The 18,508-nt window shown below is 40.2% G+C and overlaps 1 protein-coding gene across 4 annotated transcripts in view; it reads right to left on the reverse strand.

Annotated features, from left to right (window-relative positions):
* Positions 1-18,508, reverse strand: part of synj1 (synaptojanin 1) — a 105,481-nt gene that overhangs the window by 68,206 nt on the left and 18,767 nt on the right. For all 4 annotated transcript variants that reach the window (XM_060833725.1, XM_060833723.1, XM_060833724.1 and 1 more), the window contains exons 3-8: positions 12,663-12,749; positions 9,299-9,566; positions 8,465-8,690; positions 4,927-5,010; positions 3,494-3,555; positions 3,244-3,340 (exon numbers count right to left, since the gene is read on the reverse strand). In XM_060833725.1, coding sequence (XP_060689708.1) covers positions 3,244-3,340; positions 3,494-3,555; positions 4,927-5,010; positions 8,465-8,690; positions 9,299-9,566; positions 12,663-12,749 — 824 coding nt within the window. The remainder of the gene's footprint in view (positions 1-3,243; positions 3,341-3,493; positions 3,556-4,926; positions 5,011-8,464; positions 8,691-9,298; positions 9,567-12,662; positions 12,750-18,508) is intronic.

Raw genomic sequence — 18,508 nt, forward strand, 5'->3', positions numbered from 1 at the left:
TGAAACTTGCACTCACTCAATCTGTTACAGACATATTTGTCCATGACAGTATTAAGTGGAGTGACCACCACACAGTGCTTGTGGAGTCGAAGTTCTGTCATTGAGGATACTTTTCCACACAGTGTTGCATATTCCCCCATGTCTGCGTGGGTTTCCTCCGGGTGCTCCGGTTTCCTCCCATGGCCCAAAGATGTGCAGGTTAAGTGAACTGGTTATGCTAAATTGCCCGTAGAGTTAGGTACATTAGCTAGGGGGAATGGGTCTGGGTGGGTTACTCTTCGGAAGGTCAGTGTGGACTAACTGGGCCAAAGGGCCTGTTTCCGCACTGTAGGGAATCTTAAAAAAAAACTCCATCTGCATTTCTCAGTCCAAGTCTCCAGCCTACCTATATCCTGCTGTATCCTCTGGCAATCCTCACAATCCACAGCCGCAATCTTTGGGTCATCTGCAAACTTATTAATCAGGTCACCAACATTCTCTTCCAAATCATTTATATATAAAACAAACAATTGGGGTCCCAGCACTGACCTTGCAAAACAATGATCACAGATCTCCAGTTAGAAAAAAAACACTTCCACCACTGCTGTCTCTTTGACAGAGTCAGTTCTGTATCCATCTTACCAGCTCACCACGAATCCCATTTGACTTTATCTATTGCATTAGCCTGTCACGAGGGACCTTGTCTAAAGTCTTCCTAAAGATCACAGACAATATCTACCATTCTGACCTCAATCCTTGGACTTCCTCAAAAAATTCATTCAAGTTTGAGAGACGTGATCTTCCTTGCACAAAGACATGCTACATATCAGGAATAAGTCCCCATTTTTCAAAATGTGAGTGACTCCTAGTGCTATGAATCTTCTCCAATAATTTCTCTAACTTTGACTTAAAGTTCACCAGCTGTAATTTCCCAGATTATCCCTGCTGCCCTTAAGCAAAGGAACAACATTGGCTATTCTCCAGTCTTTTGGGACCTCTCCTGCGGAGGGGATATAAAGATTTCATAGAAAACATCAGCAATTTCCTAATCTGCCTGCCTCAGCATTCTGGAATAGATCCCAATCAGGTCCTGGGGACTTTTTTGTTTTTTTAAACTCCTTTGCTGGCTGATTAGCATTTATTGCCTGCCTCTATTTGCGCTTGAGAAGGTGAGGGTGAACAGCCTTCTTGAACCGCTGCAGTCCATTTGCTGTGGGTTGACCCACAATGCCATTAAAAAGGAGGAAATTCCAGGGTTTTGACCCAAAGACACTCAAGGAACAATGATACATTTCCAAGTCAGGATGGTGAGTGGCTTGGAGGGGAACTCTAAGGTGGTGGTTGCAATTTTGGAGGAGATTTGTAGCTCAGGTTGTAAGCTTGCTTGCTTAACTGGTAGATTTGTTCTCAGACATTTTGTCACCATACTAGATAATATCATCAGTCAGCATCCGGTGACATGTTGACACTCTGTCCTGCTTGCTATTTATCGGTCTCTGTTTTGAGGGGTTGGTAAATGGGGTCCAAATCTATATGTTTGTTAATGAAGTTTGACTGGGACAATACATCTGTCCTGGGACAGGCTCGACAAAGATACGCACAGGAATTCCAAGGGGCCTAGCATTCAAACTGGAACTTCATTAACAAACATATAGATTTGGACCCAATTTACCAACCCCTCAGAAACAGAACCAGAAGTCATATCACCTACCACAACAAACAGATGCATCTGTGTGCATGAATACTAGTGATAGTTGGCAATGTCCTTTGGTGGATAGTTGGTGCTTATGCATCCAGGTGGCTGTTTGTTCAATGTAATCTTTGTTGCAGTCCTTGCAGGATATTTTGCAGTTGTTCCACCGGTTGTTGGTACAGGGTTCTTTAAATTCCTCAGGAGCTATTTCAGTGTGGTGTTAGGTTTGTGGGTTACTATGATGTGGAGTAGTCTGGTCGTCATTATTTGATGTATGGTAGGGTGGCGAGAATCTCTGGGCGTGTTGAGTATTTGATGGTGGTGTTCTGCTGCTCTTGTTCTTCTAGATGGAATGGTCATAGGTTTGGAAGGTGCTGTCTGAAGTTCGTTGGTGAATTTCTACAGTGCATCTTGTAGGTAGTACACACCACTGCTACTGAGCATGGGTGATGGAGGGAATGGATGCTGTGCCAAATCAAGTGGGCTGCTTTATTCTGGATGTTGTTAATCTTCTTGAGTGTTTTGGGACTACACTCATCCAGGCAAGTGGTAAGTATTCAATCACGTCCTGACTTGCCTAACTTAATGCTTTTCAAAGACCCAACACCATCTTTTCTTATATTGACATGTCCTAGAATATCAACATATCCCTCAATAGACTCACCAACCTCCCCTTTATGAATACCGATGCAAAGTATTCATTAAGGATCTCACCTAGTTCTTCCAGCTCCAGGAAGAAATTCCCTTTGTCTGAAAGTGCACCTACTCTTTCCCATCTAACTTCTTGCTCCTCAACAGACAAAATGCTTTGGGACTTTCCTTAATCCTGTTTGCTAAAGACATTTTATTTATACCTTTTAACCCTCCTAACTGTGTTTGAGTTATTCCCTGCTGTCTTCGTATTGTTTGAGGGTTCTGTCTTCAGTTTCCTAGATCTTCTGCATACCTTCTTTTTCTTTTGGACAAAGTTCTTAATTTCTCATCCAATGTCCTTATCATTGTATCTTACCATTATCCTTATCATTCACATGCTGGTCCTGCACTCTAAATCAAAGGGGTCTTCAAAAGATTCCCATATGGTAGATGTGGATTTACCTTTAAACAACCTCCCCCAATCTATATTCCCCAGGTCCTGCTTAATATTCTGATAGTTAACCTTCCCCCAGTTTTTCACCCAAGGACTATTTTTAGCCTTATTCATAAGTAATTTAAAACTTGATCACTGTTCCTGAAATGCTCTCCCATCAAAACTTTTATCAACTGGACGGGTTCATTCCCCAATCTGGAATGGAATGGCCCCTTCCATAGTTGGACTATTTATATATTGTTTCAAAAGAAAAAAAAACACACTGGACATATCTAATAAATTCCCTCATATACAAAACACCCTGGCACTAAGTGAGACTACAGACTAACCTTACTCACCAGTCACCAAACTCAGGTCTGTTACTCCCTCCCTGTGAATCACTACCTTCAAGGGCACTGAGGGACGGACAACAAAGTCTCGCCTTATTAGTGACTTTCATATCCCAGGAACAAATATAAAGGAACAGTCAAGTACAATCACTTACTTGAAATGCTTTACTGAGCATGTGCTCTCCTTCTTTTACTCCTAGCAAATTGATCATAGTTTGCTTTCCGTATAGCTTTTTCAGTGTTCTAAAATGTCTGTAAAAATTCAAAACAAATTATATTCAGGAAATGGAGACCAGTAAGATTAGTTTTCAACATAAACCTTGAACATCAGGAACTCTTTGCACAAAGACAAAGTTACTGCAACTCAATCATGATAGCAATCGCTGCTGAAAGCAAATTCCATACCTATCAAAAGCAGGTGCATTGGCTTCAAAGCCTCTGGACATTCGCACACGATGGGACCCAACCTGTACACAAGTTACACAAAAGAATTTGAACAATTATTAAATTGAAATAATGCAAAGATAACAACTAAATCACATGGAAAAATTGAAGAAAACTCAAAAAGAGAAATAAATACATGTATTTCTGGACTCAACTTCAACTAAGTAGTTAAGCACTTTCTTCAACAGATTATTGACTGAATATAGGGAAGTAAAAAATGAGGTCTGCAGATGCTGGAGATCACAGCTGCAAATGTGTTGCTGGTCAAAGCACAGCAGGCCAGGCAGCATCTCAGGAATAGACAATTCGACGTTTCGAGCATAAGCCCTTCATCAGGAATAAGAGAGAGAGAGCCAAGCAGGCTAAGATAAAAGGTAGGGAGGAGGGACTAGGGGGAGGGGCGATGGAGGTGGGATAGTTGGAAGGAGGTCAAGGTGAGGGTGATAGGCCGGAGTGGGGTGGGGGCGGAGAGGTCAGGAAGAGGATTGCAGGTTAGGAGGGCGGTGCTGAGTTGAGGGAACCGACCACGACGGCTGGAGGAGGAGCGCCTCATCTTCCGCCTGGGAACCCTCCAACCACAAGGTATGAATTCAGATTTCTCCAGTTTCCTCATTTCCCCTCCCTCCACCTTGTCTCAGTCGGTTCCCTCAACTCAGCACCGCCCTCCTAACCTGCAATCCTCTTCCTGACCTCTCCGCCCCCACCCCACTCCGGCCTATCACCCTCACCTTGACCTCCTTCCACCTATCCCACCTCCATCGCCCCTCCCCCTAGTCCCTCCTCCCTACCTTTTATCTTAGCCTGCTTGGCTCTCTCTCTCTTATTCCTGAATATAGGGAAGGCTGACCACAAAATCACTAGTTCCCTTGCTTTGAAAACCAGTTATCAACTGTCCAAGTTTTCTCAGTACTCTAACCTCAAAATGTGCTAAGTTTTAACAGTCTTTCATCAAGTATGACAGCAATTGTTTACAAATGAATACTTCAAAACTTAGTCTTCATTGTTTTCTTAAAAAGCATCTCTGTTAACCCCTTCTAGGGTATTGCCGACTTACATACAGATGGGGCAGTTAGAAATGTCTCTGGTTTGCTAAGGGTTTCTTCAGGGCAAACCATACCTTAACATAAGCAGTAATATTGAACTGCTGAATGTGCTTCCCATAATGAAATTGTTTATCATTATTCACTCCAGCAATCAGTGCCAAAGTTTCAGAGGTTCAATCCCATGTCTTTTTTCATATGAAATACATCACTTATCATCGAAATCAAAACAGATATTGAAAATTAAAATCTTAGAGTTGAAAAAAATGACTCAATAGCTTAATGCAAGATCTGAATTGATAAAATTATACACTGTAAATAAAACAAGAAATTGCATAATTTTAAAAGACTGACCTGAAGACCTGGTTGTTCCCAGAACAATGGGACAGAACCTCGAATCTGGATAAAGGAGGACACACAATCATCTAGGAATATTACCTGTGGGAAAATAAGTACTCTGTTACTAACCAAGATGAATAATAATTTAAATACAATTCCAGACTATTGTTCAAATGCTTTTAGTCTTATCCTCAAGCACAATAAAGAAAATAAATGCAGAAACAAATTTAATTAAACAGGTTCTTGATGCCATTAGATAGACATATCCACTTCTATCTTGATATCAGGGGTATGTTATTCTCTGCATTGCCACGAAGAGTGAAAAATTTGGAAACGGAATGTGAACTAAATAGGGAAAAATCCATAATAATATCCTCATTAGTCCATCCTGCTAATGCCAGAAGACACATTTTTCTTCCTGAAGACATTGGAATCCTCAATATCAATATACAGCATGCTCAAAATATGGTAATTGTTACCATAAGGAACCTTTGAGCGTAACAGCATTAAAACATTTTAAAGGGGAATCTAAACAAAACAGAAGAAAATTTAAAATCACACAACACCAGGTTATAGTGCTTCCAATTAAACCAGTTGGACTATAATCTGGTGTTGTGTGATTTTTAAACTTTTAACACCCCAGTCCAACACCGGCATCTCCAAATCATGACAGAATGTTATGCTGATTAGAACAGTAAGACATGAGAAATAGGAGTGGGCTGCCTGGCATTTCACACCTGCTCCTTCAGTTCATGACACATCATAACTTACAGATAATTTAATTTGTCTGCCTATTTCCCATATCACCAACTTCCTTTATTTTTCAATGCTATCAGCCTCCGATTTAATGTACATTCAGCAGCTGATGTTGATATCTTCTCAGAAGATTGTCAAAGATACACAACCTTCAAATATTTTTCATCTTCATCCCCCTCAGAACTTTATTATTCATTTCGATATTCTCATTCTCCAAAACCCTAGAGCCCACTCTGCTCAATTTCCTCCAAAGAATCAACACAGTGAAAGGTTGAATAAAGAAAGAGACTTGCATTTACACTATGTCTTTCATGACCACACTAACGCCAAACGCCATATTTTATTTGCACTGGACTGCAAATAAAATATGCTTGCGTGGGACATGACATAAATCATTTGGTCACAACAGCCTGTTTGTGCTGTAAATTGCATACCAAACAAGGAAATTGTATTTTTACCGTTATGACAATGTACGTGATTGCAGAAGGGAATAGGGTCAGTCATCAAGGTCGACAACACAGAACAACTGTTTGGCTCATCAAGGTTACATTAAAAACAAGCACCTAACAATTCTAAGCCGATTTTCCAGCACTTGGTCCATAGCCTTGCATACAAGTGCATATATTAATATTTCTTAAATACAATGAAGGTTTCTACTTCATTTATCCTATACGCAGTAAGTTTCAGATTCTCACCAGCTTCTGGGTGAAAAAAAGTATTTTTCACATCTCCACTAAACTTTCTGATCCCTAGCTTAAACATATACCCCGGTCATTGATCCCTCTATTACGAAGAAAAGTTTCTTACCGTCTGCACTCCAATGTTAATTATGTCCCTGCTCAGTCTCCTCTACTCTCAGGAAAACAACCTCGGTCTATCCAATCTCTTCAGAACTAAACACTACCCTAGGTAACATTCTGACAAATCTCCTCTGCCCCCTCTCCAGTACAATCATATTCCTCCTATAATATTACTACTTGTAATGATTTCATTGAAAATAGATTTAGCATTTTTGCCATGCAAGGAAAAGGGAGAAGGGATGAATACTGATGATGGTAGTGGGGCAGGGGGTGTTAACAAGCTCATTAGTTTCATTCATATAGTATTAGCATTAGGAAGAAAATAGCTCATAATATTAAAGTAGGTAAATGGTCACAACACAAACAGCACTAAAATCATAGGAGGGACATAGTAATTTTTAATTTTATTTCTGCCTTTTAAGTTCCTACACTGAAACATTCTGAAGTATTGTCAAAGTACTTCATTGTCTGTAAAACACAGACATCCAGTGGTGATGATAAACAATACATCAGTACCATTTATTTCTTCAGATCCCAGCTTTAGATATCCAACCATTTTCCCAAAACAGATTTTGGTTTCTTTATCCCTAATTATACTGGAGTTCAATAATTCACTCAATTGCTTCAGCTGACACACAGTGAACGGTTGCAATGCCATCAAGAATGGATCTCTCAGGGCAGACGGTCACCTTTTAGATGATGGTCCAATTTAATTGTTCTTTATATTTCACTTGTGAACTGACAGGCCACATCTTCCTTGGTACATCCTCAAGTTGTTGCAGGTAGTTCAGATTTTCTGTGGAAAATCGAAATCTGCAACTTCACCACTTGAGTCAGTTACCAACTTGTGGTTTATTATATCTGCTCCCAATCAGATCAGATCCCAATCACTATCAACAGATAGGCTGTCATTAGTCTGAGAATTCCTGAAGGGCTTATGCCAAAAACATCAACTCTCCTGCTCCTCGGATGCTGCCTGACCCACTTTGCTATTCCAGCACATCTTTTGACTGACTTTCCAGCATCTGCAGTCCTCACTATTATACTACAGGGTGTGAAGTGATTCCAGTAGGAAATTGCAAGATTTCAAATCAGTGTTTGGCATGCTTTTAAGATACTGCACCAATAGGAAGAGGAATAGACATCAGGAAGTTGAATGCGTTAGCACAGGAAGCTAATACAGCCACACTGGTCTCAACATCCCTGAAATAATCCACTTCACCTTCCTGAAGTGAACATCTACCACGTTTTTGTGGTAGTTCCTGGGCTAGGTTAAATACTGCTACTGTGCTTTTGGTAGACCCAGCGCTACTGAAGTAGTGTGTTGGCTCTACTGTTCCAAAATGTTACCTACCAGTGTACATAAAATTAATGTGCATCTTCATCTTGGCTTCAGTGTCCTGGAGGTATTGCCAACAAGTAAATACATGATCAAAATTTGTGTCAAAATATGCTGACTTTAGGTCTTGCACAAGTGGTCAGTTACAAAACTGAACAAGACGTTTTTCACTGACCTTCAAACTGTTCAGATGGAATGCTGAAACAAGTCTCGACAATGCTTAGTCTACTTTCTGAAGTAGGTATCCAGAACACAGATTCTCAGTGAGTTTTCTCTCAATGCCCTTAATGTCTTTAGCCTGGAATGTCACAGCTAAGTCATCAGCAAGCACAGAGCTGCAACTCAGAGAGGAAGGTCACTAGTTTTTATGTTGAAGAAGGGTAGCATGAGGATGGATTCCTGTTGGAGCCTTTGTTAGTATGAGTGGGTGGCTGATTTGATCTTCAAGGTATACAAAAGGGCCTGTCAGTTACTGAATTCATTCGTTATAGGGTTCTTACGCAGGTTGTTTTGAGGATTAGCTCTCCAAAATCAAAACAAAACATTTGGGTTAAAACTTTAATTTCTTTGTTGCTGTGTAACTCTCATTAACCAATTACTAGTAATATGAATCAAATGAGAATGGTTTAAACAATAGACTGACTCAAAAATATTGTACCTGCTCGGTTTCAACAAAATTAGCTACTTGTCCATCATCATTTGTTCCTCGCACATTGAACCTGGTCCCTGCTCTTTCACAGCTGAGCCGTGAAATCAAGCAAGCTTTTGCTTGTTTGTGAGCAGCATAGATAGTCCTGATCTCCACTCCACCACACATGAGTCTCAACGCCCATTCATCACAATTCACATCATAATGCTTCAGGTGCAAGTGTAATGACTGGTTCCTGTATAATGTAAGAGTAGGAAACTTTGGTCAGCATTCACATTTCTAAATCAAAACTTCAGATAACTAAAGTCTAAGAAGCTATTTTAAAACATAACTGCATTTTACTTATGGCAAAGTAATTTATACAGCCTTCTGGTCATTTGGCAGACTTAAGATTCACACCACTAAAAAATTTGACTTGCATGCCCTGGATATACAAGTCTTTAAAAGTTTAGGCTTCAAAAAAGCTGGGACCTGAATTTGTCCAAGTTATTCATGGTACGTGTATGGAATGAGCTGCCAGAGGATGTGGTGGAGGCTGGCACAATTGCAACATTTAAGAGGTATTTGGATGGGTATATGAAGAGAAAGGGTTTGGAGGGATATGGGCCGGGTGCTGGCAGGTGGGACTAGATTGGGTTGAGATATCTGGTCGGCATGGACGGGTTAGAGAGAAGGGTCTGTTTCCATGCTGTACATCTCTAGGACTCCAATGCGAATTTAGTAAACAATGTATCTTATGATTCCTACATTTTAAAATAAAAGAACATTGCATCAAAAATATTATAACCAATCTCTAATGATGCATTGTTTCCAACGCAAGCATTAAAGCAACCTTCAACTCACCAAAAAAAACGGTTATCTGTTGTATGCTCTTGCAGTCTACGATGGGCATTCAGGCTCAAGTCTAGACTGACACCACTGGAAGACCAAGCAAAATAGAAGCTTCCAGAATTCAACACCTTCCTTACTTCAGAGATACGTTCCTCATCTGAAGGCTCATTTTGAAGAGAAATAAATTCAGTAGAGGTGACTCTGAAGACTTCAGAATCTTGTATCTTTCCCACTGACATACAGCCAGTCACCAGCACAAGGTAATGCAACATGTTGTCACCTGCAAAAAAAAAACTGCACTAAAAGTTTTGTTGAGGTTGTAAAGTGGTGCAATTAGACATTTGTATTTCAGTTGTAATATGTGATTCCAAACTTCGTTCAACTGTTAGGAACACTGTCTTAGGTGCACATTAATTAGGTTAAAATTTATTTTGAAGGTTTGCTTGTCTGTTGTTGAAAGAGTACTATTTTAAGTCTATTCTGAAAATATTACTGCAGCAGTTGAGATGAAATAATTAGAAAAAAGGGGACTGAAATTCAACATTAACTATTTTATTTAGGTATGACATTACGTTAAATGGAATAAAAGTCATAACTGGAGGCTGAGATACTATTAAGTCCATGTTTTAAAAAAATCATTTGGAGGATGTGGGTTTCACTGGCTGGAAAAGTGTTGCTGGTTAAAGCACAGCAGGTTAGGCAGCATCCAAGGAATAGGAAATTCGACATTTCGGGCATAAGCCCTTCATCCATTTATTACTCATCCTTACTAGCCCTTGAAAAGGTGGTAGTGAGCTGTCTTCTTGACCACTGCAGTCTATTTGGGGCAGTTACAGTGCTGTTAGGAAGGAAGTTTCAGCACCTTGACTCAACAATAGTGAAAGTGCACCAACACAGTTCAAAGTCATGATGACTTGGAGAGAACACCACAAATAGTGGTGCATCAACTGGCTTTGTCCTTCCAGATGGCAATGGTTGTGGGTTTAGAGGGTGCTGTCTAAGCAGCCTTGGTGAATTTATGCAGTGCGTCCTCTAGATGATGCATTGTAGCAAAGTGTATCAGTGGTGATGGAGAAAAATGTTTGAGGGCATAGTGCCAATTAAACAGACTCTTTTATCCTGAATAGCGTCAAGTTTCTTCAATATTGATGCTGCTCTCATTCAGCAAGTAGAGAGAGAATTCCATCACAGCCCTTAGATTTGATCTGACAATGGTGCACAGGCTTTGGGGAATCAGGCATCAAGTTACTCACAGCAGGATTCCTAGCCTCTGACTCGCTCTTGTAGCCACTGTGTGACTGGTCCAGTTCAGATTCTGCTCAATGGTACCCAGCGGAACGTTGATAGGGGGAATTCATCGATAGGAATGTGATTGAATATCATGGGTGATGGCTTGATTTGTCTTTGTTTGAGATGCTGTTGTTAACTGTGGCTCCTCTACATTAAAGAGTGAGATTGCAGCATAGTGGTATTGTCACTAGACAAATTGCAGAGAAGCCCAGGGGAACGTCAGCAGACAACCATGTCAGCTGAGGGAATTCAAATTCAATTAATGAAATATGGAATTGAAGTCAAGTTTCTATAATAGTGTAATGAAGTTATCAGTTACTATAACACTCCATCTGGTACACAAGTACTCTTTAGACAAGGAAACCTCCCAGCCTTGCATGGTCTGGGCTTCTTTCCACGGAAATTAAGAAAAAGGAGTGAGTTAATTGACACTTACAAGATCTTTAATGGTCATAACAAGGTAGACTTGGAAAGGTGGTTCCATGTGTAACTTCCCTAACCCTATCACAGGAGCTGCCCTTTAGAACAGAGATTAGGAAAAGTTATTTCTCAGGGTTGAGAGAATTCAGAACACTGCCTCAACGGGAGGATTATTTAATACATTTAAGACAGAGAGAGATTGATTTCCTTACCTAACAAGAATCTACCTTTATTCGAGGGCAGATAGTACATGGAGTTCAAATCACTAACAGTTCAGGCACAAATGTACTGAATGACAGAGCAGGCTTAAGACTGAATGGCTTGCTTCTACTCCTAATTTGTATTTTTAGATGCATGGCCTACATCACACTCCAGATGCACAGAAATATGGCTAACTATAAATTGTCCTTTCAAGGGGCCTAGCAAATCACTTATATCAGTTGCACTGCAGCAGTTCAAGGCAGAAGCTCTTTAAGGGCAATTATGGATAGGCCACATAATAATAAAAAGGAAAAGTAACACATGTTCCTGATTTCTCTTTTGTGCCCCCATGTTATAAATATACAAGGAAAAATTCAGTGAGGATGGAATGATTCTTGCAACAATGCCACGTATTCTGCCAGTATCCAAGTTCTGTGCAAATAGCAGCCACTTTAACAAGATACTTGGCTTGGTGCCAATGGAAGCATACTGCCTCACAGCAAGAGGTTAATCCCTTCAGCAGAGGAGAAAAATAACGAAAAAGGAAATGAAAAGTTTTAAGGATAGTCTTTTCCAAAAAAAAAATGTGCTTTGAATCATTCAATTTAAATTCAAACATTTGCAAGAGCATTATATCAATAGGGAATTTAGCTGAAGGCCTGAGTCAGAGTCAAAGTCAATAAAGTGTGTCACTGGAAAAGGCACAGCAGGTCAGGCAGCGCCTGAGGAACAAGAGTCAACATTTCAGGTATAATCCTGGGAAGGGAATGGGGCTAGGGCAAAGGTAGGTGGGAGACGATAGGTGGGCAAAAGGTAGGAGGTGATTGTGATAGGTCAGTGGGAAGTGTGGACCGGATAGGTGGGAAGGAAGATGGACAGGTAAATCAAGTCAAGACAGGGTTTTGCTTGGGGCAGGTGGGGGATTGCTAGTGAAGATTTGGAAACCAGTGTTCAATGATGAGGCTGTGTGGCTGTAGGCTCCTGCAGTGGAAGATGAGGTATTCTTCATCCAGTTTGCCGTGAAGGAGACCCAGACTGGATGTGTCATCAGGGGAGCTGAAATGGATGGCCACTGGAAAGTGGAGTTGGTTGGTGCATATAGACCAGAGACGTCCCCTGAACCATTCCACAAGTTTGCACTCAGTCTGTCCAACATAGAGGAGACCACGGACAGCAATGTAAACTATGTTCGAGGATATATAAGTAAATCTCAGCCAGATTTGGAATGATCCTTTGGGGCCTTGGATGGAGGTGAGGGGGGAGGTATGGTTGCAGGTTTTGCACATCCTGTGGTAGGGGAAGGTGTCTGGTGCAGAAATGGGGTTGGTGGGGAGTGTGGATCTGACAAAGGAGTCACAGATGGAATGGTCTCTGTGGAACATGGTTTTTATATCTACTAAAAATTACTGATATTGAAATTATTCATAATTATATTTGTACATTTAATCAACATTCCTTCACTTACCAAGGTTCAACCTCAAAACTCCAAGAAGACCATATGCATCTAGTAGCTTTGTGTACATGCTTTTGATGGCTTCTTTCTCTGCTGATGCTGTATGAAACAAAATAAAAGTCTTAATATTGGGTAAGAAATGCCACTAAGTTAAATTTTAATATGCACAACTTCTCATCTATCACAACAAAAAGACCATCAAGCAAAGGCAACATCCAAGTTTTGGGAGGGAATCTTATTCCTGAAGGTTCCTTCCTTGAATTTCTGGAATCAGCCTTAGCTCAGTGATAGCATCTCATTTCCATTATGTTCACACCCAAAATAAATTTGAACAAAACAGATTATTCAATCATTTGTTTAATTATTGTATGCGGGACCTTAACGAATGCAAGTTGACCGACATATTTCTTACACTACACTAGTTATTCCATGTCAAAAGTCTTTAGTCGGCTGCAAATCTTGCTGGAACCTGCAAGTTACTTATAAATTTTCATGAAGAAGTATCATTCTAAGCATCTGCATTACTCAACATTGTATCAAATAAAAACTAACAAGCATTTTATTTTCAGACTGTTCAAACTGCATACATTCCAGTATCTCGGTTTATCAAATGTGGTGTGTAAATAATTACTTATTGGTGGATGAACATGTAACAATTGCATAAAAGCAAAATGCTAGAGATCTGAAATAAAACAAAGTACGGAGAAACTCAGTAGGTCTAAGAGCATCTGTGGAAAGGGAAACAAGAATTAACTTTTCAATTCTAAACATTTTTTCAGAACTGGTTCAGTTTGAAAAGATTAAGAATGAATGGTTAGGCACTCTCCAGCATATGCAAAAATGTATGGTTATTTCACATGTATTTCAGGAATAACAGAAAATAATAATCTATAATTTAAAAGATCCCGACAACAGTAAGCAAGGCAGAATAATGCAATTTAATTCCATAAAAAGGAGCAACAGGACACAGGGTTAGAAAGATTTTTTTCAATAAGCAAAAGAGATTCATTCATGTTCCCCACAATATTCTTTACAGATTCTCAATCCTAATGCAGTATCACTCCCATCCTAACTCTTCAATTTCTGACTTAACTTTTTCTCTCCAGTTTTGGTGACTGAGAGACTCCTTTCAGTTCTGAGTGCTTGAAATCTTCTAGACAAACCCTCACAACTTGGACTGCAACTTTAATGCTTCACAAATGAACAGACCCTCTGCTAACATGAAATTGCGCTTCAGAACTAACCCCCACGATTCTGAACTGAACTCAAACTACTTTTTTTGTTGGTCAGCAAATTCAGCATTATAAGCACATCAATTAACATCAGGCATCTGATCTGAGGCATTTAACTTAAATCAGACGCTTTCAAATGATACCTTCATAGAATACAAATGAATGATTAATAGTTCCTGCTGACTGTGTTGACCGCTCCACTGCTGGCCTACGACTCACTGCTTTATCTCAGTAACTCAACCTGACGTTAGTAAAGGGAGATTTTGGATCCCACTAATTTAGCCCCCCCACCTCCTCCTCTCAAAAGTATCAAAAGGTTCAAAGACCAGGAAAGAGCTCCAAAGATGCTTAAAGAGTTGCTAAAAGGGATTCTGAAAGGAAACTTGCTAGGGACAACAAAATCAACGAGATGAAATTTCACCATCACAAAGGAAAAGCAGGTACTCAGAAGAAATGTGGGATATTATCAGTAGCATGGAGAAATGGCAAACATGTTTAATAATTACTTTGCCTCAGTGTTTTCATGAGGAAAGGAGGGCAGCATGCTGAAAATCCTGAAGAAACTAACAGTGGATCAAAGTCAGGGACTAAAAGAAATTAAAATAAAACATCAGTTCTGAGGAAATCAATGGCAGTAAAGAGTGCAAATCTCTGGGATGTGGCAGTTTCCATCCGGGTGTTAAAGAATATAGAGGAGCACATTGTAGATACCATAACTATATAATCTTTCAGAGTTTTCTAGGGACAGGAAACAGTCTCTGGATTGGAAAATTGCACATCACTCAGTTTTTTTTAAAAAAGGGGTAAGGGGAAATCAAGGAATTACAGACCAGTTAGCCTAACATCTGTGACATGGTAAATATTGGATTCTGTAATCAAAGATGGAGTAACCAAAAACCTTTAAAATTTGCCATTAATTAGAGAAAGCCAGCATAGATTCATGACAGGTAAGTCATATCTGACAAATCTCGTTGAATTTTGTTTTTAAAGAGACATAAGGTAACAGACAAGGGGATATCTGTGAATGTTGTTTGTGTGAACTTCCAGAAGGCACCCAAAAAAATTCCTCATCGGAGCCTCTGAATCAAGGTAGGAAGGCATGGTGGCTCAGTGGTTAGCACTGCTACCTCACAGCACCAGGGTCCCAGGCTCGATTCCATCCTCGAACAACTGTGTTGAGTTTGCATATTCTCCCCATGTCTGCGTGGGTTTCCTCCCACAGTCCAAAGATGTGCAAGTTAGGTGAACTGGCCATGCTAAATTGCTCAGTGTTAGGTGCATTAGTCAGAAGGAACTGGGTCTGGGTGGGTTACTCTTCGGAGGGTCGGTATGGGCTTGTTGGGCCGAAGGGCCTGTTTCCACACTGTAGGGAATCTAATCTAATTTAATCATCTAATCTAAGAAGCCCACAGAAATGAGTGCAAATTACTGACATGGCTGGGAAATTGGTTGAGTCGCAGATAACAAAGTAGAGATAATGGGTAGGTGCTCAAATCGGCAAGATGTGACCAGTGATGTTTCACAAGGACCAGTTAGGAACTCACTGATTTATTTATGTTATGTATTAATGACGTGGGTGATAGCATAGGAAACTATATCAAAATTTGATAACACAAAGTTGGGTTGCATTGTAGACAGTGTAAATGAGAGCAGAAAATTACAAAGATACAGACTAAATGGGCAAATGAAGTCCAATATAGGCAATAAAAATCAGTTCTGAGGAAGGGTCATTTGACCTGAAATGTTAACTGATTTCTCTTCACAGATGTTACCACACCTGCTGAACCTTTCCAGCACTTTGTTTTTGCTTCAATATAGGCAAGAGGGGCATTTTGGACCAAAGAAGGATCAGTAAGGCACTTTCTAGATGGCATTAAGTTAAATTCAGTGGGTGTCCAACGAAACTCAGGATTAGGTGCACAGAAATGTTTTTAAAATGTCACAATAGAAAATAATGCAGAAAGCTAAAGGCCTTTATATCCATAGGAGTGGAATACAAGGATGCAGAATTTATACTACAACTAGTACAAAACCCTGGTTTGAACCCACTTAGAATATATGGAGCAGATCTGAGCACCACACTTAGGAGTGCAATGATTTATAACAATGATACCTCTACTGCAGTTCAGTTTGATAAGACATTATGAAAATTAGGCACATTTTCTCTAAAATTTAGAAGGTTAAGGGGTAAACTGATTGAAGTAAAGATATTAACAGGAAAAGACAGGATAATGAAAGATAATCTATTTCACCAATTAGGAATTCTAGAACTCACGGGGCATAGGCTGAGAATTAGGGTCAGATTGCTCAGGGGAGACGCTGGGAAACACTTCTTCACATGAAAGGTGGCAGATGCTTGGAACTCTCTTCTACAAACAGGAGTGGATTTTTTTCTTTTTAATTCATTCACAGAATGCCAGCAATTATTGTCCATGCCCAATTGCCTACAGGGCAGTTGAGATTCATATTGCTGTAGGTCTGGAATCATATGTAGGCCAGACCAGGCAAGGATGGCAGTTTCCTTACCTAGAGAACACAGTGAATCAAATGGGTTTTCCTGACAATCAACAACAGTCATGGTCATCAATAGTTTCTTAATTCCAGATTTTTATCGAATTCAAGTTCCACCACATGCCAGGTGGGATTTGAATCCAGATCCCCAGAACATTACCAGAGCATCTGAATTAATAGTCTAATGATAATACCACTAGGCCATTGTCTCACCATTAAATGATGCTGGATCAGTTGTTTATTTTAAATCTCGGATTAATTTTTGTTTAGTAAAGGTTGTAGGGTATACGGACCATAGGCAGGTATCTGGAGTTAGACCACAAATCGGCTGTGATCTCACTGTATGGTGAAACACCACCATTATTATTCCCTCCAGACTAACCTCAAAACTCCGTGACCTTGGTCTTTGCTCTGCCCTCAGCAACAGGATCCTCAGATTTCTGATACTAATCAGTGAAGATATACAACTGCACCTTGTTCACAATAACACTCAACACTGGAGACCCCAAGGATGTGTCCTCAGCCCCCTATTGTTCTCCCTTTACACATACAACTCTGGCATTCATTTGGAATTTGGCAACATCGACAAGTTCCCGGATGACACCACTGTAGTGGGAGACATATCTAACAATAACAAGTCAAAACACAAGAGAAATAGAGGGCTTGGCACATGGTGCAATGAAAACAACCTCTTTCTGAATGTCAACAAAACTAAAAAACTGATCGTTGACTTCAGAACGAAAGAAAGAAAGAAGGAGAACACGGCCCCATCTCCATCAATGGAGCTGAGGTTGCGGGGGTGGATAGCGTCAGGTTCCTCGGAGTGACGATAACTGACAACCTGTGCTGGACTTTCCACGCAAATGCGACAGTCAAAAAGGCACAACAATGCCCCTTCTTCCTCAGGTGGCTCATCAAGATCCCCACCAACTTTTACAGATGGACCACTGAAAGCATACCATAATGGCCTGGTATGGCAACTGTTCTGTCCAGGACCTTAAACTACAGATGTTGTGGACAGCACAGACCATCGGGGAAGTAAATCTTCCATCCACCAACTCCATTTACATAGCTTAATGCCATGGACAGGCAGCCAACATCAAAGACCCACCACACTCCAGTAATGATTGCCTATAACCTCTTCCAGCAGGCAGAAGATACAGAAGCCTGAACACACACCAGAAGGTTCAGGAACAGCTTCTTCCTGGCTGTTTTTAAGACTGATGAATAGACTTGTAAGTCTCAAGTAACGCTGATCTTGCTAAAGCTGATCTCACCTAGCACACACCCTGTGTAACGTAATCTGTATGCCTCTGCCCAAGTCTTTTTGATCTGTACATCCTTGCTTATCCTGATCTACCTGTAAACAATGCTTTTCACTGTACTTCAGTACAAGTGAGAAAATCAACAGCTCAAGAGGCTGAATGATGTACTCCTGTTCCCTATTATATACCACCTTGCTTTTTGTTCATAGGCCATACTGGATGAAAGGAATGCCTGAAAATGTATTCTTAAATCATCTTTCCCCATATAGAAATTGCTGCAGTGACAAAAAAACAAGATGGATCTTGTTGTTTGTCTTCTAACATACCTGCAGTCGCATGACAGAGGACTGTTAATGCCTTAATGCGTCAGCAATTCCATCAATTAATTTTTCACAGGCTCAGGCAGGAGGCCAGGAAACTCCTTTATGGCAGACAGCTTTGAGAGCCCATCATTGATCCAAAAACAAAAAACACCTGCCCTTCCTGAATGTATTACACTTACAATGCCCGCAAACTACTCACTGACTTTATACCATTCTGTATGAGATTTATTCAATTAGAATTTGAATTCACTTTCAGTTTTAATATTTAAGTGATTTACTACTTGCTAAGTGAAATTTTCTTCTTCCTTGGTCAGCCACCCAATCCATTTGATGCAATCCTTTGGTGCTATGTTTTCAGGACAAAGTGATACAGTCAGCCAAGGGTCTATTGCATCAAAACAAATTCAAATGGTCAAATGTAGATCAAATGGTCACCAGTCCCTTGAAAAGATACTACAAGTCCAAAGTCTTTCAGCTTTCGAACAATCATAACTGACTGAGAAGTGTCAACCTTCTGTTTTAACAAA

The sequence above is a fragment of the Hemiscyllium ocellatum genome, chromosome 12, assembly GCF_020745735.1.
Source record: "Hemiscyllium ocellatum isolate sHemOce1 chromosome 12, sHemOce1.pat.X.cur, whole genome shotgun sequence".
NCBI classification, from domain to species: Eukaryota; Metazoa; Chordata; class Chondrichthyes; order Orectolobiformes; family Hemiscylliidae; genus Hemiscyllium; species Hemiscyllium ocellatum.